General features: G+C 38.4%; 1 protein-coding gene across 1 annotated transcript in view; it reads left to right on the forward strand.

Moving 5' to 3' along the window:
- Positions 1-3,918: 3,918 nt before the first annotated feature.
- HPRT1 (hypoxanthine phosphoribosyltransferase 1) overlaps positions 3,919-23,637 on the forward strand; it is a 29,380-nt gene continuing 9,661 nt past the window's right edge. Inside the window, exons 1-4 of the mRNA XM_004379641.2 lie at positions 3,919-4,035; positions 11,072-11,178; positions 12,459-12,642; positions 21,031-21,096. Coding sequence (XP_004379698.1) covers positions 4,009-4,035; positions 11,072-11,178; positions 12,459-12,642; positions 21,031-21,096 — 384 coding nt within the window. The 5' untranslated portion in view covers positions 3,919-4,008. The remainder of the gene's footprint in view (positions 4,036-11,071; positions 11,179-12,458; positions 12,643-21,030; positions 21,097-23,637) is intronic.

The raw sequence follows: 23,637 nt of genomic DNA on the forward strand, positions 1-23,637 counted from the left end.
AGTTTATAAAGAAAATGTTCTACATTCTACCTTGGTGAGTAGCATCTGGGGTCTTAAAAGCCTGTGAGCAGCCATCTAAGATACTCCACTGGTCTCATTTTGTGAACAAGGGAGAATGACGAAAACTAAAGACACAAGGGAAAGATTAGTCCAAAGGACTAACAGACTACAACTACCACGGCCTCCACCAGACTGAGTCCAGTACAACTAGATGATGCCCGGCTACCACCACTGACTGCTCTGACAGGGATCACAACAGAGGGTCCTGGACAGAGCTGGAGAAAAATGTAGAACAAAATTCCAATGCACAAAAAAAGACCAGACTTACTGGCCTGACAGAGACTGGAGAAACCCCGAGAGTATGGCCCCTGCACACCCTTTTAGCTCAGTAATGAAGTCTCTCCCGAGGTTCACCCTTCATCCAAAGATTAGGCCCATAAAACAAAACGAGACTAATGGGGCACAACAGCCCAGCGACAAGGACTAGAAGGCAGGAGGGGACAGGAAAGCTGGTAATAGGGAAATGAAGGTCAAGAAGGGAGAGTGGACATGTCGTGGGGTTGTTAACCAATGTCATAAAACAATATGTGTACTAACTGTTTAATGAGAAGCTACTTGTTCTGTAAACCTTCATCTAAAGTGCAATTTAAAAAAAAAAGATTACAGCCTTGGAAACCTGATGGGCAGTTCTACTCCATCCTATAGGGTTGCTAAGAGTTGGCATCAACTTGACAGTCATGGTGTGATGGTTAAGATTGTGCGTCAACTTGGCTGGGCCGTGATTCTCAGTGTTTATATGTGATCACTCCCATGATTGAATATGCTGTGAGTAGCCAATCAGTGGAAAGGGAGTTTCCCTGGGGGTGTGGCCTGCATCCAAATATAAGCAGACGATCTGGCCTTTTGCTCTCTGTGGATCCTGTGGCTGCCTCCTGTCATCTCATCTCTGGTTCTTGGGACTTGAGCTGTCAGCTTATCTGCCGAAGTTGGGATTCATTGATCTTCAAGGCCTGTGAGCAGAATCCTGCTCTCTGAACTGCTGATCTTGAGTTCGCCAGCCCCTGCAGCTATGTGAATCGGGAGAAACCTTGTGGTCTTGCCTGCCGATCTTGGAATTCGTCAACCTTCACAGCCTGTGAGTGGGAGCCCTGCTCTCTGACCTGCCGATCTGGGGCTCGCCAGCTTCTGCAGCTGCGTGACTTGGGAGAGGCCTCTACCCTGATCCACGGACTTGGGACGTTCTAGCCTCTATAATCGCGTGAACTGTTTCCTTGATATAAATCTCTCTATATATATTTATATGTGTTACTGGTTTTGCTTGCAGACATTTTAGCAAAGAACAGTGGCATACCAAGCATATTTCTTAAAAATAAATTTTTTGTTGTTGAGAATACGCACAGAACATTCAACAATTCAACAATTTCTACATGTACAATCCAGTGACATTGATTACATTCATCGAGTTGTGCAACCGTTCTCATCCTCCTTTTCTGAGTTCTTCCTCTCTCATTAACATAAACTCACTGCCCCCTAAGCTTCCTATCTAGTCTTTCGAGTTGCTGTTGTCAGTTTGATCCCATATAGTTTCTTAAGAGCACAATGCTCAAGGCAGACATTCTTCATTAATTAAGCTAAACTACTGTTTGTTTAAAGATAATTTCATGGGATAATACCTAGTATATGTGACACCCAGAGCCTCTATATGAAAAAATTATTTTCAGTAATAATAATGTAATGATTAGTAAGAACCCTTATTTTCTTGATTCGTTCTTTAGTTTTAAAACAAAAGTTAAAAGAATAAATTTACATTTTGAATATATTGTCCAAATTTGATATTTCATATTTGAACAAATTTTCACTTACCAAAGCAAAGATTACATCTTACAGTTTGCACTGTTTGCTGCTTTACATTTTAAATACAAATAAAAACTCCAAGTGATCACATAGAATGACAGAATTGAACAACAGTTCTGTTTCTTTGTCTTTACAACCACAAGACTATCACTGTTTATTTCAAATCTACTGTTGAAACGCAAGAGTATGTGGTACCACAGAGGTTGGGGTTAGGAACTGCAAGCCAGAAGCAAGCTTAGAGGATTCTGAATTGTTGGGTACCTAATTTAGAAACAAATGTGGCTAGCTGAGTCAGCACTTGTCAGGGGCTGGATGTATAACCGGAAGTTCTCTGAATTAACTTCCAGGTAGAACCTAATGTTTATTAAAAGGATAAGTAACAAAAATGTGCTAATTTGAACTTCAATGTCTATCCTCAATAGAAATGCACTCATATCTTCATCAAAAGACATGTAAAGAATGTGCATAGCAGCACTGTTTGCAATAGCCAAAACCTGGAAACTGCCCAAAAGCCTATCAACAGGGGAACGGATGAGAAGTTGTAGAGGCTAGAAGGAAACAGAGTGAAAAACTGTTTAAGGCAAAATTATGAACCATTTAACATTGGTGTTATTACTTACTGAACCAAGCACTATGCTAGACACTTTTACATATATTATTTAGTTAAATCCTCATCACACCCTGTGAAGGAGATATTATTCCCATTTGACATATGAGGAAAATGAAGCACACAAAGGATCCCACCCAAGGTCATAATGCTAGTAAACAGTGAAATCAGAATTTAAATTCAGATCTTTCTCAGTCCAAAGCCAACATGTACCTTTTCCATTATAGCCTGCTGCCTCCTGATGATAGGTAGGGAAGGCAGAGAAACAGGGAAGTATGGAGTTCATACATGCTAAAATGATAACAGCTACTCCTACTATGTGACAAATACTATGCTAGGTGCTTTACATACATGCTTTTCACAAATTCTCATAATAACCCCTCACGATAGTAATTATTATTTTCATTTTTTAGATGAGAAGACCAAGGCTCAGAGAAGTCCAGTGACTTGCCTAGTTTCACAAATATCCTACCATCACATATCTCTCACATCCCTCAGTGTCCTTAATAAGAGTGAGGCCACCAACGACGTGCTGGGCACTGTGGAGCTGTACCCAGATGAGTACAACAGGAATGGCATCTCTGGAGCAACTGTGGTTTACCTGTTTGAGAGTCAGCAGGGGATTTTTTTAAGTTCCGTATAGGGAACTGTGGAGGCAAAAATAAAGATCAGTAACAGTGATAGTTCTCATTTACTGAGTGTGCATTGTCTTAAGTACTGTACTTTATAGCTCCATGAATTTCTTAATTTAGCAAGAACATTGTTTTTACCATAATACTATGCTCCTCCAAAATTTGTATTGCTATGCAAAAATACATATATGTATGTATATATCTATCATTGCAAAAATACTTAAATGTTGAATTTTTACATTGAATTTACAGTAGCTTTCTTAACGTTAATATCCTCATTTTACTGAGGCTCCGAGAGTCTAAGTAATTTGGACAAGGTCACAAAGCAGTTGTTTCCCTCGGATTTGCATCCTAATCTGGATAACTCTAGGGCTCTGAGTCTTAACTCTCACAACCAGTTAAGGATTTTTGGAAGAACTGGGCCACGAGTCAGGAAAACGGAAGCCGCAATGTGGTGCAAAGTCTTGGAAAAGGGACGCCTGACGAGAGGAGCCGCGTGAGGACTAGAACCTGGAGAGCCGGCTCCCAGTTTAGGGTCATTATGAAGAAACACGAGTGGCAATAGGTCTGGAATTTGGAAGCCCTCAGAATGGGAGACTGAGGGAAAGAGGGATCGAAGCCTCGCTAGTGAATCTCGACACCTTCCGGAAGAAGACTCCCACAGCCGCCACGTGCGGTAGAAACCTGTAGCCGCCGGCAGAGGCGCGCGCGCGCGGGGGTCAGGGGCGGGGCCGGAGGCGGGGCCTGCGCGCTCAGCTTCGGACGGCGGCGACCGAGGCGGCGGCGGCGGCGGCGGCGACGAGCGTTCGTTCGTTCGCGCGCACCCTTGGCCTTCCCGCGCAGCACCGCCTCAGTCTTCTCAGCCGGCTTCCTCTTGTCCGCCTGCCCTCAGCCCGCACGCCGGCCAGCTCTGTTATGGCGACCTGCAGCCCCAGCGTCGTGGTGAGCACCTTTGGCCCGCCAGCCCCGCCCGGCCCAGGCCCACGCGGCCACGCCCGGTGGCGGCGGCCGGGCCTGAAAAGCGGGGGCCGCAGTGCGGGCTCGGGCCGGGTGGCCCCGCGAACCCCGGGGGGGGACTTTACGTCACACGAGGGCGGAAGAGGGGACGGAATGGCCGAGCTTGGGGTTGGTCCCTCATCCTGAGAACCTTGGGAGCGAGGGCTGCGCGGGGGGTAGGAGAGGGTGGAGGTGGCGTTTTGGTTGACACGTGCCACTTCAAGGGAGGAGCCGTGGGGTAATTTGAGAATGATCTGGCGTGGTGAGAGGTGGGGACTATAGGTTTAGGGTGTGGTGGTGAAGCCCTCAGGGCACCCCTGTAGAGGGCCTGAGCACGAAAGACGAACCCACGGGAGGGGATGTGCGCACTGGTATTTCCATATAGCTCTGCAGGTATAACCATTTGTGGGACTGCGCACTGTCCCATTGAATGTTCACAGCAGCGCTGGTAGCGGTAACTATGTCTACCTAGCTTATCCACGAAGGAACCGGTGAAAAAATGTTAGGTAATTTTCCCACGGCCCACAGGTAGCCAGACCTGGAATTCGGATAAACTTGAATCCGGATCCCATGCTCTTTGATGCTGTAGGGGATTAAAAGATGTGACTCTGGTCCTTACCTTCAAGGACATTTATACCATGATCAGTCTCTGGTATCTTGTCTCCAAGCTCATTGGTTTGTTTTCTTGTTTCTTAAACAAGCCAAGCTGCCCCCGCCACCTTCGCTGGTGATGCTTGCTAAAACAGACCCCCCCACACGCACACCAGTTAAATCCCTTAAAAAAAAAAAACAGTTGCCGTCGAGTCGATTCCGACTCATAGCGACCCTATAGGACAGGGTAGAACTGCTCCATGTGGTCTCCAAGGAGTGCCTGGTGGATTCGAACTACTGACCTTTTGTTTAGCAGCCGTAGCTCTTAACCGCTAAGCCAGGAGGGTTTTTGTTAAATCCCTTAGCCTACTTTATTATTATTTTAGCGATTACCTGATTACCTGTTGATTGTCTCTCCCACTAAAACGTAGACTTCCCAAGGGCAGGAATCGCCACTGTAACCCCAGTACATAGCACAGTGCCTGGCATGTAGGAAATTCTGAATAATGATTTGTTGACTGAATAAATTAAATAGTTAAGAGAGAAAGAACTGTTTCACATTAGGCATTGTGACTTAAGGAAAAGAGCAGTGTTTTTGTTCTTAGTGGAATCTGGCCTTGGGCAGTTTACTTAACCTTTCTGTTCCTAAGTTTTCTTAAGTAAAACTAAAGTGCTAGCTACCTCATGGAGTCCCTGGGTAGTGCAAACCTTTAAGGTGCTGGGCTGCTAACCAAAAGGTTAGACGTTAGGGTCCACCCAAAGGCAGCTGGGAAGAAAGGCCAGGCGATCTCCTTCCGAAAAATCAGCCGTTAAAAACGTTGTGGAGCACAGTTCTGCTCTGAAACACATGGGGTCACCATGAGTCAGAATTGACTCCTTGCAGCTGTTATTTTTTTAAAGCTTCCTCATGGTGTTATTGAACCGGTTATAAGACAGTCTGTGTGAAGAAACACCCTTGTACGGTCCCTGATGGGGAATAGTAATAACCGTCCCTATGTTAAGACCGTTTAGTCCTCAAGACAACCCTGTACCATCGGTATGGTTATTACCATTTGACAGATGAGGAATCACTGGAGCCTCAGAGAGCTTAACAGACATACCCTTGTTCAGACAGCTACTAAGAGGAGGAACCCAGACTAGAACTTAGGTCTCCCACTCTCTTAAATGTTATGATAGTTGTAGGTACTCAAAAAATGGTGGTGGCTGTTGTTTTTATTCAGTTACTGAGGAAGTTAAATATTAAGTTTATATACATTTAGATGCCTTTAAGGCTTTGGATTATGATGCCTGCTGCTGTATACAGTGAACTAGTTATTAGGTCCTAAAACTGGCTGCTGTTAGTTTCATTTGAACCAGGGCTTCTAACTGGTTCATTCCGGTTTGAACTCATGCTAATAATTTGCATTTCCACCCCAGATATACTGAATTATAATCTACATTTTAGCCCCGGACAGAGTGGGAGAAAAATCGCAAAACAAAAGTTTAAATTCTCAAAAAATACCAGACGTTTCAGCCAAACCATAGACAGGCACATAAAATCAATAGTAACACCCAAGAGGAACATGTTCCTTAGAACAACCGATTATATGAGATCAAAACGGCAAAATTTGCTCAAAAGGAAAGATGAGAAGGCAGGAACAGTAGAAAACCAGGGCAAAAGAAAATGGGGAACCCAAGACGGAAATGGGGAGAGTGCTGACACGTTGTGGGAATGAGACCAATGTCACTGGAACACTTCATGTATAAACTATCGAATGGGAAACTAATTTACTCTGTAAACTTTCACCTAGTGCACAATAAAACAGATTTTTAAAAATCGACATTTTTAACAAAATCCCCAGGTGATTCTTATGTATAATAAATTTGAGAACCACTGCTCTACTAGTGGTTCTCAGAATTGGTCCCTAACCAGCAGCATTAGCATTCCCTGGGAACTTGTTAGAAATGTAAATTCTCAGCAGGGTTCGAACCAGAATGAACTGGTTCGAAGTCCTGGTGTTGGCTTAACTCAAGTTAATTTTCTTGTTTACTGTAATTTTTGATAATAAATCTTTGTAATTAGAAATTTTGTGTAAACCTCAAATTTTTTCATGTGTGAAGGCCATTATAGATGTGACACACATAAGAATTTATGATACCAGTTTTACTAGAAAGTAAAATTATTTCATTCCTTTATGATAGCAAAACTATTGACTTTGATTTCTAGACAAAAGGTAGACTATTAATGTTATATTTCACAATAACATTGTGTATTAATGAAAGTACCCAAGTAGATTTTATCATTGACAAGTTTGTCACAGATAGGTTAGAATTTGAGAGCTGTGTTCTAGAACTCGGAGGCGATGCAGTCCGATTTCCAAACAGTCTGGGTAAATGGTAAATAACTCTGAGAACTATTATTAACCTGTCCTTTGATTTCCAGTTCAACCAGAAATGGCCATACAGGGAAAGATGGATCTAGAGAGAAACCAAATTCTCATTTGTTTGTCACTTCTGGCACCTCAGGAGTTCTCAAATTTATTTTGGGGTTTTCTTCCCCTCCTCCTAAAAAAAAAAAAAAGCCATCCAAGACTTCTTTATGAACTTCCAACCGTTTTGTGTTTGGTTCTTTCAGAAGGTGCCAGTGATAAGCACATGCTCAGACATTCAACACCAAGTAACAAGTAATAAAAACAGATGTGATTTACATTCATATAGAAAGTTGGGCACCGCTAGCCTAGTAGATTTAGAAGGCTGTGCTAATGTAGTGTCACAGATATGCCGACCCCCTTTTCTCAGTTTGCAACCTAAGCAACCGAATATGACTACTTAAAGCCTAGCATTGCTTTAGGAGGAAGTCGGTGGTGCTGTGCGACCTTGGGTTCCAGCTTTATCTTTAATGCATATATATCTGCTTTTGATAATTCACAAGCTTGTGGGCTTGTCAAAGTGGATTCGGATATAGATTACAAGCTTTATTGTGCTGTACAGTTAGTTGTACGTAGGTGTACCTTTTCTCCCCACACAAGCATAACGATTGTAACGATGGTGCAGGACTGGGCAGTGTTTCGTTCTGTTGTATATAGGGTCAGTATGGGTTGGAACTGACTCAACAGCACCTAACAATATGCCTTTTCTACTAGATTATGTAAACTCTTTGAGGGCTGTAAATTTATAATCTTTGTATTCCCCTATAAAGGCACCGTGCCTTAAGGTAGACAGATGCCGAATGAGTTTTTATGTAATTGAATATATTGCAGTCTCCAACTCACTCCAACCCTTCTTATCAAAGCAGTCACTGGATTGTTAATTAATCCATATCAGATAGGGTTAATTAATATCAGATAATATCAGATGGGACAGATATCAGCTAATAAGATTTAAGGCTACTGAGTATATTTCTGTCTCATTCTTGTAGAGATTGAAGTTAATGGACCTGTTAAATATGACGCTTTGGTGTTTGGGATGATTAAAACTCAAGTTCCTGTGTGTTCGGGGATTATATTTACTTTATATTATTTCATATCAGTGGTCCAGATGCAAGTGAAGCTTCTAAGTCAGAGTTTGAGTGCTGTCTTACCTGTATTTTTTTTTAACAGCAATTTAGCAGTTTGTCTTATGGTTACTCATATATATGTCTTGTCTTTCACTAGGGTGTAAGCTCTTTAATGCTGGTTCCAGCAAATGTATCTAATCCTCTCTAGTATGCACAGCATAGTATGTACTCCATAGATATTCTCAGTATTAGTAATAAGATTACAGGTTCTGAATAATATCCTCACTTTTAAAATATTCTAATATTTGATCATTAAATAGAAATTAAGAGGATTTGTACTTTTCACAAATGAAAAATTGGAAAAAGTTGAACTTGGTGTCTTGTCATTGTTGAAATGGACTGCCCCTTACTTAGCTTTGTATTATGTATTTTGAATATCCGCAAGTAGACATAATAATAATAGTGTAATGAACACTCATGTACTTATTGCTTGCTCAGTTCTGACAACTCTCCATCCATGACCAATCATGTCTTTCTTAAATTAGGGCTTCCATAAATATACCCCATTTATATATAGTGAATGTTAACCAAGTTATGAGTTCATGCCTGAAGTACTTCAGTAGATGCAAGTTGTATGAATTTTTGGTTTTGCCTTTTGGAAAGAGCCCTATTAACTTGTTTTTTTACGTTTAAAATAACAAACCAACCCTTTGACATTAAATGTAATACATAAATCTGATAGTTTTAACTTTCAAATTGGAAATTAATTCGGTGTGTTGACAGAGATGGAAGTCAGCTTTTGGTGTACATCCCTGCTGGTCTGTCTGCTTGTCTGGAATGAACTCTGAACTCTGGGCGGAATTCACATTGGCTTTGACTGAGAAAAAAAGACTCTTGAAGTTCTTAGGCTGCCTGCAGAATCTGTAGCCAGGCATTCAGCCATTTTTGCAGAAGCAATAGTCTTTACCTAGTAGTGCACATGTCAGAGTCCTGGGTGTGTCCTAATTTATGCTTGTGGCAGAGCAGTGAGTAACTGGGAGGAAGTGAGTAAGCTTCAGGGAAGCCATTTTTGGTACTCTGGATCTTGATTTTTTAAAGTACTATGAAATGGTACGTTTTCATGTTAGGTAAGAGCAGATATATTCTGATTAGCCTGACATGAATGTTTATCATATCACCTTGTAGGATTTGACAAGGTCTAGTTTTCTTGCAAAACTTGAACTAGATTTCAATTTATACATTTGTAGAATTTATAAAAGCAATACTTGCTTGGTGTAAAATATTCTTGAAATGCCCCATTCTTGTTATATTAAATGTGTTCTGCTATAAACATGGTCATCTTAGAGGATCTGGCATAATCTTTTTTCCCCCAAAATGGAAATTTTTTTCTGCTTATGAAAGTAATGTATGTTTGTTTAAAAACAAATCAATATTAAAGTGTAGAAAATGACTGATCCTCACTTCCCGTAGATGACCATTGTTTGGTATATTCCTCCATACTCACTGTTCTTTCCTCCCTTCTTTACTTTTTCCTCCCTCCCCTCTTCTTTCCCTTCCTTCCTTCTTTTTGCCTTACAAGTTTTTGTTTGCATATCTTAAATTTGTTATTTTTCTTTTTTAATGTCCCCATACTTTTTATATGTCTATATAAAAACACTGCAAATCATTGCAAATAACCGCAATTTTATTTATATCTCTTTCTTAACAATGAAACAACAGATTGGGTAAGACAATATGGAGCAACCCCAGGTGGAACAAGCCAGATGCACCAACCTGCTTCATATGTAGAACAAGGTGCTGCACTAAAGGGTCTTTAAGATACCCTTAAAGTACCATCCAGCTGTATTTGTCTATGGTGGTGGTCTTCAAACTTCTTGTTCACATATAACCTAAGAGAAATTTGAAAAACAACGTACCCAATCACATATTTTTCTTCATAAGTGTAAATATTGCAAAGGGTATAATTTTCAGCATATAATGTGTTGATATTTCTGAAATAAAACTGTTACACCACTCATTTAAACGTTTCCAATGGAAATATGATTTGAAATCAGTGATCATTAAAAAAAAAACTGAACAAATACACACACACTGCCAAAAATAATTTATAATAAAGACTATTGAATTTAAAATAAAATAATGTGTACTCATTGAAGAAAAATTGGAATATATAGCAAAGTATAATGAACTAAATAAAATCTCTGTAATTCCCTCTCCAAGATAACAGCTTTTGTGATTTTGTTATATTCTTTTTTCTGTGTGTATTTAGTATTTATAAAATTGTAATCATAGTACATCTTATCTCCATGAGTCCCAACCACATCATCAGTATTTTCCATGTTATTAAATATTTTATGTGCCAGGGACTGGAGATACCAAGACAGTCAATACGTGGTCCTACTCAAACAGTCTGCTATGAAGGCACCTCATGAGTTGATATGACAATCTCAGACTTCTAGGAGTTTGAGTTTTTAAAAGCTCATTTAGCTTTTTATGGTGATTTTTCCCCCCTATTGTCAGATAAGAGAGGCTATTTGGGATGGGGAACATCAGTTTTCCTGGAAAGTTCAGTGTGATATCTTACATTGTTTAGACTATAGTATCTTAAAAAAGATTTTTAGTTAAATTTTTAAACACACTTAAAAGTGGAAAGAATAGTATCATGAATCCTCACATACTCTACCCACATTTAAAACATCAAGATATTTGTGGTGTTTGTCTTCGCTCTTAAAATTTTTCTTTTCTTAACTAAAGAAAATCCCATCTACATTCTATTCATCTCTAAAACATATGGCTGTTTTCTTATACAACTGTAATTCATTACCATACCTACAGAGTTAATAAAAAGTTGATACCGTCACATACCTAGTTTTTATTTAAATACCTCTCATTGAAACAGCTATATTTCTTTTTCAGATTAGCGATGATGAACCAGGCTATGACCTAGATTTATTTTGTATACCTAATCATTACTTAAAGGATTTGGAAAAGGTGTTTATTCCTCACGGAGTAATTATGGACAGGTTAGTAAGATCTTAAGTTGAAGTTTTTTATTTTCTCCTGTATTAATTCTAAATGTTGGAAACTGTTTTGAGTAGTTGATATTTGAACATAAACTAGGCTAGCTTGTTAGTAATAGATACTGTCTTATTTTTTAAGCCCGCTTAACAACCAAACAAGCAAAAAAGGCCTTACTAAATACCCACTGTACGTCATGGTATAGTGGGAGTCTGTAGGGAGGAGAATAAAGTAAACATTGAAGGGAGATTGGAAGAATGAACTTTAGTTACAGAGTCTTTGATTTCTCAACCCTGAACAGGGAATTGGGCTGGGGCTGGATCGTGTGAAGGCACAATGGGATTTAGATTTTTATGCAAGTCTAGCTTGAAAATTTGCCCTCATATGAATTACAGTGATAACTTTACTTAGTATTTGAACGCATTGCCCTGTGTGTCTGGCTATTTTGTTTTTGATTTTAAAATTATAATATGAATATACGTGTGTTGTAAAATACTCTTTAACTGTGGACGCTATAAAAGAGCAAATTAAAGTTCTCTCGTCTCAGCCTCCTGTACATATTCCCTCCCTATCCACTGTCTATGCTCATATGCTATATATGCACATGTGCATATACATATATATTTTAACACATGGGTACATGCTGTCATATAGTTCTGAGATTTATTATAAACTTCCATGTTAGGACATCTAGATCTCTACCTCATTTATTTTAGCGGCTACATAACATTCCATTTTATGGATGTACCATGGTTGATTTAACCAGTCCCCTACTGATGGACACTCAGAATCTCTCCATTATTTTACTCTTACAGACCATAGTAGAGGGAACATCCTTTTACACGTTTGGACACTTGTTCACTTTTATTGGAGTGGTGGAAATTCTGGGTTGAGGGGAAGGTGTTTATTGAATGTTTTGATACTGTCAGATTGTCCTCCAAAAAGTCTTATTAGTTTATACCCCCAATGGTGGGTGTGAGTGCCCTTTTCTTCCATCTCTTCTAATGTCGTCCATCATCAGAGAAATTTCATTTCATCAGAATTTTCCAATCTAATAGGTGAAAATGGTTTCTTGTTTTAATTTGCATTTTAAAATTTTATGCTAGATGCTACAGTCTATGTGGATTTTGAAGATACCAAATTTTTATCTTTGCCTCATGAAGCAAGGGTATGCTTCATGGGGGCAGAGGGTGTGTTTTGTGGAAGTTTAATGCTTAAGGGATTATTTGCTATAAAGTTTAAACATATGAAACTTTCTATTAAATTCTTGATTTTAATTCTGTAGGACCGAGCGGCTTGCTCGAGACGTGATGAAGGAGATGGGAGGCCATCACATTGTAGCCCTCTGTGTGCTCAAGGGGGGCTATAAATTCTTTACTGACCTGCTGGATTACATCAAAGCACTGAACAGAAATAGTGATAGATCCATTCCTATGACTGTAGATTTTATCAGACTGAAGAGCTACTGTGTAAGTATATTTAATACTGTTGGCTTTTTAAAAAACATGACAACTGTAGGTTTTCCTGTATTTTCTTTGAAGTTTTGCAAATTGTACTTAAGTGTCCATTTCACTTCATTGACATTTTTAACATTCACTAGTAGAAGTGAATACTGTCTTTTTCAAACTAGTCATCGTGTAGACTGTATACTTATTTTAAAGGTGGTTTGTTTTTTTGTTTGTTTTGAAAACGTCTTTTAGGAATTGCCATTGCAGCTTGGAGGATTTTTTTCTTTTTTTACTGTGATTATTAGTGGCATATATCCTCTCCGAAGCTAGACTGGTTTGGTGGGAGGTCATAAGTCACTTGGAGTTAGAGCTGATAAATAAGGCGGGTGAACAGTTGTTTTCCAAAAAGTACATACAGGGCGAGTGCGTTAGCACATTGAGGAAACCGTTTTTGACCCACCAGTAACTAACTCTGCCTGTGTCATAGGATCTCAGATGCTTCAGAATGTTGACACAATAAGCAAGGTTGACGCTGTGGGATGAAGCAAAATTAGTGTGATCTTTACATTGCATTTCATCATCCACAATTTCTTTGACCGTGTGAATGTTTGATTTTTATTACTTCATGTTGGGAGTATATTTCCTGTGAGTTACTGTTTTCCTTAAAAATTGGATTTTTCTCGTGTCTTTGAATGTTAGAATAAATGTCCAGTCTTTGCTGTTGCATGAGTCAGTATTACAGTCCATCTTTGTAGAAACTTGCCTTATGTTCACATTTTCATGGAGAATAAGCCCACTTATCTACATTTAACTTTCAACCTTCATTCTTTCTGTTAATTATCTATTTGAGTGACCCAAGTCTTTGACCTTTTGTGCATTTTCCTCAGGCCTATGGGTGATTGAGCAACCATTTAAATATTATCTTAGACCTACCCTAGTGAGACCCTTTATGCCCATACATCATGACATTACTTCATACTTACAGGCTCCTTTTCACTTGACAAAGTCTTGCTTAAATTAGAGACTCGTTCGAACACAAAATTTGGATTTTTACTCAATATATTGTTTATTTGTATTTTTTAAAATGTATTTATTTTTGCTGGTTTAGACTAGGACTTAATTCTATTCAGCACAGCTGCTAGCAAAAGACTGAACGGCCAGCCTTTTATGTATTGTTGCTTAGACTTACTTGAAACATGTCCATGGTATAATTTATCTTTTTGGTCTTCTTAAACTGCGCACGCACACACACACTGATCTCGTTACTTTATAATTCATACTTCATTCCTTTGTGGATTTACACAGAACGTTCTTTAATTGAGAAGCAAAAACTAGTGTAAAAAAAAAAAACGGTGGAAGGGAGTTTAATATTTTCTTTTTAATGGTATTTTATAGTTGTAAACAGTTTGGAGCGGTAGAAACACTTTGACGTTTTAATGCCATTTTCTATTTTTAGGTTTTTCTATTTCTTTTAGATCTTAAAGGATTCTTAAGCTGAACTCCTCAACTGATAAAAAAGATGAAATTTTAAACTATAAGCAAAGCATAATTTTTAGATTAAGTTTCACCTAGAAAAAATTAATATCTCTTGTATTTTATGTGAAATTCTGTGTAGATTTACTTCTAAACAATAGAAATTATGAAACCTATTTATATATTATCTATTTATTTGAAGTAACATTTCTACCCTATTTAATAATTCATTTGTTACAGAAGATATTCAAATATACAAAAAAAAGGCAGCTTAATTTGATAGAACCATAAAATGGAAATTTAAAATTATTTACAGCATCAGTAATACCGATATTAGTAGATTTTCCACACTGATCTTGACCATTTTGTAACATCGAATTAAAGGTTGACTGATTCGTACTAATAATCCTAAAGAAATACTCTATGAACTATTAAATGTTCCCAGAAAATATAAAGAGCCATAAGTTTCAACACAACCATCTGTTTTTTCTTCAAAGTAAAAATTGCATTTTCTGATTTAAAAATACATGTATATTATAAAAAAATGCAATTGCAGAAAATTATAAAGGAATTAAATCACCCTACACTCCACCACCACTTTTTTCTCTGATATTTTTAAGACCTTTCTTCCTGTGTATGAGTGTGTGTGCATGTGTGCTTGATAACTCTTGATCAGAGTAGCAGTGCAGGATTTTATTTGCTTAGTGCCTAAATGGAAAATTCCTGTGTATTCCAAATACCACATTTCATTAAATATAAGACGCCACTAATTTTAAGACTTCTATTTTTTTTTTTTGTACTGGTAAGAAGGAAAACACTGTCAGTTATAGTTGTAAGTTGCCATCAATTGTAATTCATTGATTCCAGAGGTATTAAAGTGTGAATGTGCATCTTGGAATCAATGAAATATACTTCTATGTATTCAGTGACTTTTTCTACCCCTAAGCCTCTGTGATATTGAGAAAAATGAAATAATTGATGCAATATGCAAATGTCATTCCTTGATTTTATTTCAATTTTGCGGTATTTTTTTATATTAAAATAGTTTAATAGAAATAATGATGCCTCGGGAGGAAAAGTTGTCAGACAAGTAAATATTTTGTGGTGTATTTTTATGTGGGCCTTAAGCAAAGGGAAACTTAGCTTGATTTATGATGTTCTCAAACCAAGTGGGTAATGTTAAATTGTTTTTAAAACTTCATCTGTGAAGATTTGCTAACTTAGAGAAACTTTTTTTTCTTTCGTTTCTTTTTTTTTTTTTTGAGAACAAAGGCACAGAGGGGTTTAAGTAACTGGCCCAAGATGGACCAGGTCTTTGATTTGAACCCAGGCCTTCCCAACTCTGCAGAACCCAAAATCTTATTTCGGAAAACTTTTAACTGGCTTACATTCTCTAGTATGTACTTCATAATCATTTCATTTCTTACTACTCAGAAGTTCTGCATGCTAAGTATAGGATTCTTCCTCAGTGGCAGGCAAGTTTCATTAAGCTCTTTCAGTCTTGGTCTTGACAGTGGCTTGATTAGGCTATCTGTTTTACATATGAAAGATGCAAGTTACTTTGTAAACTTTCATGTAAAAAGTCGCTATTTGGGTGAGCATATTAATGAAAAGTGTAGAAAAGTTGGCATATTTCTTAAAGTGTCTCTTAAACGAGTTAAGTATCTTTCAGCCTGACCTTTTTCTGTGTATTTAGTCAATTGCTTTGTATTTAGTCAACATGCTTTGAGGTATGCTTTTCTCTCCAGAAGAGTTAGACGTAGGTGTACTGGTTGATACAAGATTATCTAAAGCGTATCCCCTATAAGTCTGTGTATATTTAAAAGCAAGTAAAGTGATTCATGCCTTTCTCCTGCTTATTGAATTGAGACCACAGATGGGGATGGGGGAAAAATTTGTTCAGTTTTAAATTGTCAGGAATGGGGATGTGTGCTATCCGTGGTATAAGGAAACTTTAACAGAACTTGGGGCAAAAGTGCACTTTATAGCCCTTTGCTGTGGATTTTCACTTTGTTATAGTCCTTGTCAGGCTACTGAGGTTTTATATAAGCACCCTGATTCCTAGAACATAAAGATAATGTTCAGGTTTGGTCCCCTGAAACCACAAATTGTGTAAAAGATTAAAGACATTGATTAATTCACTTAACAAACATATTGATCATCTGTTGTACACAAGGTATTATCTTCGGCCATGAAAAGTGGTTTTATTGAACATGTTTATTTTATCAAATCCTAGTCCCAGGCACGGGATGAAAACTATGAAGACAGGATGCAGTAACTTCTGCAAGTTTGAAAACGTATGTAACCAAACATTTTGTGGGACTGAGTTACAGGCTGAGGACCATTGTCTCAGGGGACATCTAGGTCAATTGGCATAACACTTGTTTGTAAAAATGTTCTGCATCCTGTTTTGGTGAGTAGCGTCTGGGGTCTTAAAAGCTTTCGGGCAGCCATCTAAGATACAGCTGTTGGTCTTTTTCCATCTGAAGCAAAGGAGAGTGAAGAAAAAGACTCAAGGAAACAATTAGTCCAAAGGGCTAATGGGAACACAGGAACCACAGCCTCCACCAGCCTAAGACCAGAAGAACTAGGTGGTGCCTGGCTACCACTACCAGCTGCTCTGACCAGGATCACAGTAGAAGGTCCTGGTTAGAATGGGAAAAAAGTAAAATAATGTAGAACAAAATTCAGATTCATAAAAAAGACCAGATTTACTGATCTGAGAGAGACTGAAGGAACCCCCAAGACTATGGCCCTTAGACACCCTTCTAACTTGGAACTGAAGCCAATCCTGAAGATCACCTTTCAGCCAAATAATAGACAGGCCTGTAAATAAACAATAACACACGTAAGGAAAGTGCTCCTTAGAATAATCATCTACATGAGACCAAAGGGATAACATATGCCCAAAAGCAAAGACAAGATGGCAGGAAGGGGCAGGAAAACCAGACGAATGGAAATGGGCAGTTCAGGGTGGTAATGGGAGAGGGCTGACACATTGCGGGGATTGCAGCCAATGTCACAGACCAATTTGTTTATAAACTATTGAATGGGAAACTAATTTACTCTGTAAACCTTCCCCTAAAGCACACTAAGAAAGAAAAAAAAGGACCATTAAAAAAATCAGTAACCTTTTATTTTTAAAAAAGCAATGTGTTCATTTAAAAGAACTCATAAAATACAGGTAAGTAAAATTACCGTAGGGGTATATCCTCTAGACTTATTTTTTTCTTCATATATATTTTTGAAAATGGTATATCTTCCCTTTTATCATCTGAAGCACAGTCTGTCTCTAAAAGCGTATCATTGTAATAGTCTCACTTTTGCTGATATTTGATTAGGGTACAGGAAAATAGATAAAGGGCGGAGGATTATGATGTGAAGAGAAAATGTGAGTATGGTAGACTTGGTGCCTAGCTGGAGATAAAGGGAACAAGTGGTTCCCAACAAGAAATCTCCATTCTAGGGTCCTGGAAGAATGATCTGAAGTTCACTGCAAAAAGCAAGCTGTATAAGGTTGAGCTGCTAAGGGGATGCGGAGCCAGGACTTCTTACCTCAGTAGTACTCCCAGTCACACCTCCTTGAGGACCTAGCCTTGGTGATTGACCTCTCTGCTTCCTCTCCTGTGGCCTCAGCCTACCTGTTGGTTCCAGACAGTTCTTTGCCAGCTCATTGTGTGTTTTCACACGGCTTTCCATGCTCTTTTCCCGTACCGTCAACCACATAAAATTGACACTTGAGTGAAGGACAGGTTAGGCTCTCTGACAGGGATAGTAGGGAAGAACAACTCTGTGGGGCGCTTCCCTCATCTGAGCCAGTCCTGTCATCTCAGACTCCACTCTAATTAAAGGTGAGGCCCATGAGACACTCTAATATAGTGAAGCAGAGAAAAGGTAGGAAGCTTGTTCCAGACTGCCAGAAAGGAGGAAAGGGAAATTCTCCTGGCCGCTCAGCTGGGGTAATTGATCGACAGATGCCATTTGTGTGCAAGTTGGGCACTTAAACTGGTATTCCAGCACAGTGGACTATACCATTACTCTTTTTCTAAAAAATTTTATTTTGTTGTTGAGAATATACACAGCAGAACATCACCAATTCAACCATTTCTACATGTACAGCTCAGTGACATTGATGACATTCTTCGAGTTGTGCAACCATTCTCACCCTCCTTTTCTGAGTGGTTCCTCCCCCATTAACATAAACTCACTGCCCCCTAAGGTTCCTATCTAATCTTGCTGTTGTCACTTTGATCCCATATAGATACGGTTCTTAAAAGAGCATAATGCTCAAGGCAGACATTCTTTACTAGTTAAGTTAAATTATTGTTTGGTTTTAAGAAGACTTCAGGGGATATTTTTGGTTTAAGGCTTAAAGATTATCTCAGGGCAATAGTTTCAGGGGTTCTTCCAGACTTCGTGGCTCCAGAAAGCCTGGAGTCCATGAGAATTTGAAATTCTGTTCTGCATTTTTGATCAGGATTCTTCTATGGAATCTTTGAATATTCAGTAATGTATACCATTACTCTTAATGAATCTTCTTTATTAGTCTTCATTTAAAAGGTGACTGTTTCCATGAAAAAAAGCCTCAGAAAAGACTTAAGTTAAAAAGTTTGAGGAAAACAAGAGTATGGAGATTTGCATGCTAGTAGAGCAGCAGTGTCTTCTTGCATGCTTGGAATTCTCTTCTCTCTTCATAGCCTTTTGATCACAGGGTTTTTTTCCATGACTCCACTCTTCAGTTCTCAGATCTTTTCCTTTCCTCTGTAAAAGAGGGTCCATTGTAGTTGGACTGTAATACCAAATTTCTACAGAAGATGTCACCGTTCAGCGTGGTTTATAGTGTCAGTCATTTAACATGATTTACACCCATTTAAAGTTTCAGGTTTTCTACAGTTTGGGTTTTTTTTTTTTTTGGAGGGTGCCATTCATTATTCCATATGTGTGAAACTCTAGGTTTTAAATTAATTAGAATAAGTGGCATTTGTAATTACTTTCCTGAAGATTAAAAATAATGTGCAAAGATTTTTTTTATATCAGAAGCCATACTTCAGTTAATTATTAAGTATATCTTAATGTTTAGTTTGCAAAACTGAGCACTGTTGGGCCCTTTGTGCTTTTACAAAAATAAACACTCCATAAAAAATGGAAATGTACATACAAACATATAACACAAATAGAAGTGTATGAAACTAAAAAGTCTCACCATCCCTCATTCTCACACTCAGAGGTAATTGCTGTTACAGTTTTTTTTTTTTTTAGTGCTGGACAAAAATGGTTTTATAGGCAACACATTGTTCTACTACTTGGTGTTTTTAAGTGGCATTGTTGCATGTTAGTATGTATAGAGGTTACTGTATTAAAAAATTTTAATAGCTGTATAATATTACATTGTATGGATAAACTTAATTTAAATGATTCCTGTTAATGGACATGTTGTTTGCAGTATTTCCTTTTTAAAAATAAGTGATACCGTGAACATCCTCACATGTACCTTTGCATAGTTGTGAGCATTTTTGTAGCATGGATTCCTCAAAGTTGGATTACTGGGTCAAATGGCATGCATGTTGACAATTTTAATAGGTATTGCTGTGTTGTTCTCCAAACAGGTTGTACCAATTTGTGTTCTCACCAACAATGAGAGTACTTGTTTCCCCTCGCTTTTGCCAACATACTCAGGCTTAAGTTTTGCCAGTGTGGATGAGTAAACAGTAGATAAAAATCATTTTATATGTTATGGCTTTCTCTTCTGTGAATTGCCTGTTTATGTTCAGGCTCCGTTTTCCTATTGGGTTCTTCTTGTTGGAGCCCAGTGTATAATAGGAATATTTGTTACAAATCTTTGCTTTCAGTTTGGGGTCACGTCATGCTTAGATTTTACCCTTTCCAATTAGAATGTGAAAATATTCTCCTGTATTTTCTTCTAGTTTACTTATGGCTTTATTTTTTACATTTAGATTTTAATCCATGTGGAATTTCTTTTTGTGTATGCTGTGAGGTAGGGACCGTAATTTATTTTTTCCCCAAGTGATTAACTAGTTGACCAAACACCATTTATTGAGTAATTCATCTTTTCCTTACTGACTTGAAATACACCATCGTTATCATATACTAAATCCTCATATATTTCTGGGCCTGTTTCTGGGCTCTATTCTGTTCCTTAGTCTCTTTGTTACTGTGCTGGTAGTGCACCATTGAAATGGCTGTAGCTTTATGGCATAGTTTGCTCTCTGTTAGGGCAAGTCTAAGCTCTTTCCTTCACCTGCTCCTTCACCCCAGTTTTCTATCTTGAATCCAGCACAGCAAAATTATGGTCATTGTCACCATCACCTATAGTGGGTGTTGAGCATTCCTTTTTGAAACTCCTATAAAGGGTTTCTACTGGATTCTGTGAGAGTGGAAAAGCGAGAGCCTAAGAGGTATGCCTTAAATGACTACTGACCAGGCCTGGTTTCTTGGACCATGCTGAAGATGACCTGGGTCTGGGCTAGACTTTAAGGGACATATCCTGGGGGTTGGGTGTGATAACAGACCAGCCCTTGCAACTTGATGATTCATGGGAATGGTACAGGGCCAGAACCAGGTACCTGGCATGCTAATAACTTCCCTCACAGTTCAGAAGTAACCGTGACTGAAGACGGGTGGCTGCTGTAGTACTGCCCACTCGAAAATGGGTGTACCCTATTTTTCGGACTCTTCAAAACATTCGCATCAATAATGGCCACTTAGGACGTTTCAATTTATACTAATCTCTAGCTGAAAGTTACCTAGTCATTCATTTCTAGAAACATAATTCTTATACTTCATATCATTTAGCATATATCATAATGCTGTGGACATTAGATAGCTAACTTCTTAAATCTTCTAATTCCTGTTTGATAGTTTGAATTGTGTGTGTATACACAAGTAGATATATATATATTTTTTCATTTTTATTAGAATGACGAGTCAACAGGGGACATAAAAGTAATTGGTGGAGATGATCTCTCAACTTTAACTGGAAAGGTATGTATCCTGAAGAAAAGAAGCACTTCATACCTAGAGTCATTTAATTAGTAACTGTGCATTCAGTCAATCACTGAGAGGCAGTTTACACAGCATAGTGAGTGCTTTAAGCCAGATATGCACTTAAACAAGAATTATTTAACCCTTTGAAGCATCTTTACCTAGGTCACATAGCAAAGAAGCAATGGAATCCAACATTAAACTTAAAAGCCCATATTTCCAAGTCCTGCTGTTTGCCTCATTAGGAAATCTAGTTTACATATGGGGAAAAACTCAGCTCTTTTTAAAAGTAGATTCACATAGTTTCTTAAAAGGTAGAGAAGCAGCATGATGAGGTGGCTAAAAATGTGGGTCCTGGGGTCTGACAGCTTTGATTCAAATCCTAGCTCAGTACTTCCTAACTGTGTCACCTTAGGTAGGTTACTTAACCTCTCTGTGTGCCATTTGTAAGGCATTGCTGCTAGTTAGTAGCAGAGCCAAGATTGGAATTCAGTTTTTCTGTCTCCTAATTCCATGCTGTTTTTCCAAAGTAGAGTCCCACAGTCACTGATTGGGCTGAGTCATCCTTCAGGTGTGCTAGGGTAGAGACAAGCTTGAGAGCCCCATAGTAGGTGGTGAAATAATGGTTGGTCCGTTAATTGATAATATCCAGTTTTCTAAAGATTTAACTTTCAGTGTCTTTTGAGAAGGAACATACTAATTGTGATATGAGGAAAGGAGCGGAACTAACCTCTTGAGATCTGTTGCTGCATTACTACCATATTTTTATGCAAATAACGTGCGCCCTCTGCGTTCATTTGCTGGCCACAGCCTCCCCCTGTGAGGCACCCTTACAAACACCACCATGCCAATCCTCTTCCACATGTTGCTGTAAAAAAAAATTAGCACAGAACGCTTAGGAAAATACCTGGTGGGGGGAGGGCACGGCCAGCAAACAAATGTAAAAAGTGCGTGTTATTTGCATAAAAACATGGTATATCATCTCATTTAATTCTTGTGGCTGCTCTATGAAGAAGGTATTATCATCCCTGCCCTGTAGATAAGAAAAAGTCATACAACTGTTAGGTGGCAGAGCCACAATTTGAGCCAAAAAATATTTAACGCCAATGTCTTTACACCTTGCACTGTACTGGGATTCATCTGAACAGTCATGTGGCTTTTTTCAGTGTATTAATATATTTGCATTCTAATTAAAATTTACTGTGGCCCTATAAAAATTGGGTGTGATAATAGTACTTAATTATGTTACTCATTTGCTGTGCACCTTTGGATTGCTCCCATTTTTTTTTGTATCTGTTTTATTTTCTTCCCCTATCCTGAGTCCCATTTTGAATAAGAAGTAATTTTTTCCTGCTTGTAAAATAGGCTCCCAGTAGACTGCTGTTGTCTATAGTAGCAGCACTGTTTCACTGAGGATGGGTCAGAGAGTGAAGCAGTGTGAATTGTTGGCCAAAAGTTATAGGCTAGCCTCCCTTCACCCTTTACTTGGAACTGCTCAGGCTTCCAAGAGCCCTTGTCTCTGCTGATAAACTGCTTCAAGACATGGAAGCATGTAAGTTTACTTTTAATACATAGAGCAGTGATTAGCTAAACTTTTATTTGCATGCCCAATCAAAAAGAAATGTTTTGAGCATTTACTCCATATATATATATAAACCCAAAAACCCATTGCCATCGAGTCAATTCCTGCTTATGGCAACCCTATATGACAGAGTAGAACACATGTAAAAATATAGATTAAACAAGGTGAGATTAAAAAACATTCTAATATTTTCTTCTTGCAACCCAAAGGAGCTTGTGTGCCCTGTCTTGGTAACCACTGGCTTAGGAGTTGCTGTCAAGTCGATTCCGACTCATAGCAACCCTATAGGACAGAGCAGAACTGCCCGATAGGGTTTCCAAGGAACAGCTGGTGGATTTGAACTGCTGACCTTTTGGTTAGCAGCCGAGCTCTTAACCACTGCGCCACCAGGGCCCCAGAAGAATATATAGAACATTAAAATTCTGATGCTATAGTTATATGACAGAACAACACATAAAAAATACAGCATGACTCTTGTGGCAATGATTATAACCAGTATGCGAAATGCTGCCTTATTCCTAAAAGTGGCATAAGAACAGATAGGACCCTTCTCTACTTTGGAAGTAATTTTTGGATGGATCTTTCCAGCTGTAAAATTCTGAGATACAGAATTTGGGGTGAGGGCTTATGGTGGGAAGAAGCATTAGTGTCTTTTTTTTAGTTTAGTCCAAGAATGTGGACAAATTCAGAAAATGCAGATCAATTTCAGCCCAATAGAAAACGAGTTTTAGATGGATTCCATATGGTAAGTAACTGCATGATTTTGGAGTTACTATACAAATTACAGTTCTTAGAATGTTACAGTTTGAGACCAACTAGTTTAAGTTCCTTTTTTTACACATGAGAAACTGAGGCCCAGAGAAATTTCGTAACTTGTCTAAGATTAGACTGCCAGTTTAAGTAATGAAAGCCTTTAAAAAATGAACATATGGGTCAAATTTTATTTTTAAAAATTCCAT

This window comes from Trichechus manatus, unplaced genomic scaffold (genome assembly GCF_000243295.1).
Source record: "Trichechus manatus latirostris isolate Lorelei unplaced genomic scaffold, TriManLat1.0 scaffold00066, whole genome shotgun sequence".
Taxonomy (NCBI): domain Eukaryota; kingdom Metazoa; phylum Chordata; class Mammalia; order Sirenia; family Trichechidae; genus Trichechus; species Trichechus manatus.